Consider the following 446-nt stretch of genomic DNA (forward strand, 5'->3'; position numbering starts at 1 on the left):
CCAAGCTGGTGAGTAAATAAAAAATATTTTAATGATATTTATAGCAATATTCCTGCTATTTATTCTTTGAATTTGTCTTATGTTTATTTAATAAAATGTTTTAATATTAATATACATAAATAATCTTTTAAAATTATAAATTTACAATAGCAAAAAGCTGAATAAAATTACACGCTCAGCTGATATATATTTATGAAGAAAATTTATATTAAAAGCATGAATAGTTAAATAATTTAAGTGTTTTTTATTTAAGTGCTATATTTAAATTTTATAAAACATTTTGTAAATATTAGATTGTATAATTCAGATATTCTCTTATTAGCAGGGTTGGGTAGTGCTAAATTAAAAAGATAAAAGTTAATTAATTTGGTTACATTTTAGACTCTTAACTTTTTAACTTAATTTAGTTATATTTTATCAGTAACTATTAACTTTTAATTTGATTT

The 446-nt window shown here is 18.6% G+C and overlaps 1 protein-coding gene across 1 annotated transcript in view; it reads left to right on the forward strand.

The window, feature by feature from the left end:
* Window positions 1–446, forward strand: part of gw (trinucleotide repeat containing adaptor protein gawky) — a 39,143-nt gene that overhangs the window by 24,995 nt on the left and 13,702 nt on the right. The window contains exon 5 of the mRNA XM_018450799.1: window positions 1–14. Coding sequence (XP_018306301.1) covers window positions 1–14 — 14 coding nt within the window. The remainder of the gene's footprint in view (window positions 15–446) is intronic.

Source organism: Mycetomoellerius zeteki, unplaced genomic scaffold (genome assembly GCF_001594055.1).
Source record: "Mycetomoellerius zeteki isolate Tzet28-1 unplaced genomic scaffold, Tzet1.0 scaffold298, whole genome shotgun sequence".
Classification (NCBI taxonomy): domain Eukaryota; kingdom Metazoa; phylum Arthropoda; class Insecta; order Hymenoptera; family Formicidae; genus Mycetomoellerius; species Mycetomoellerius zeteki.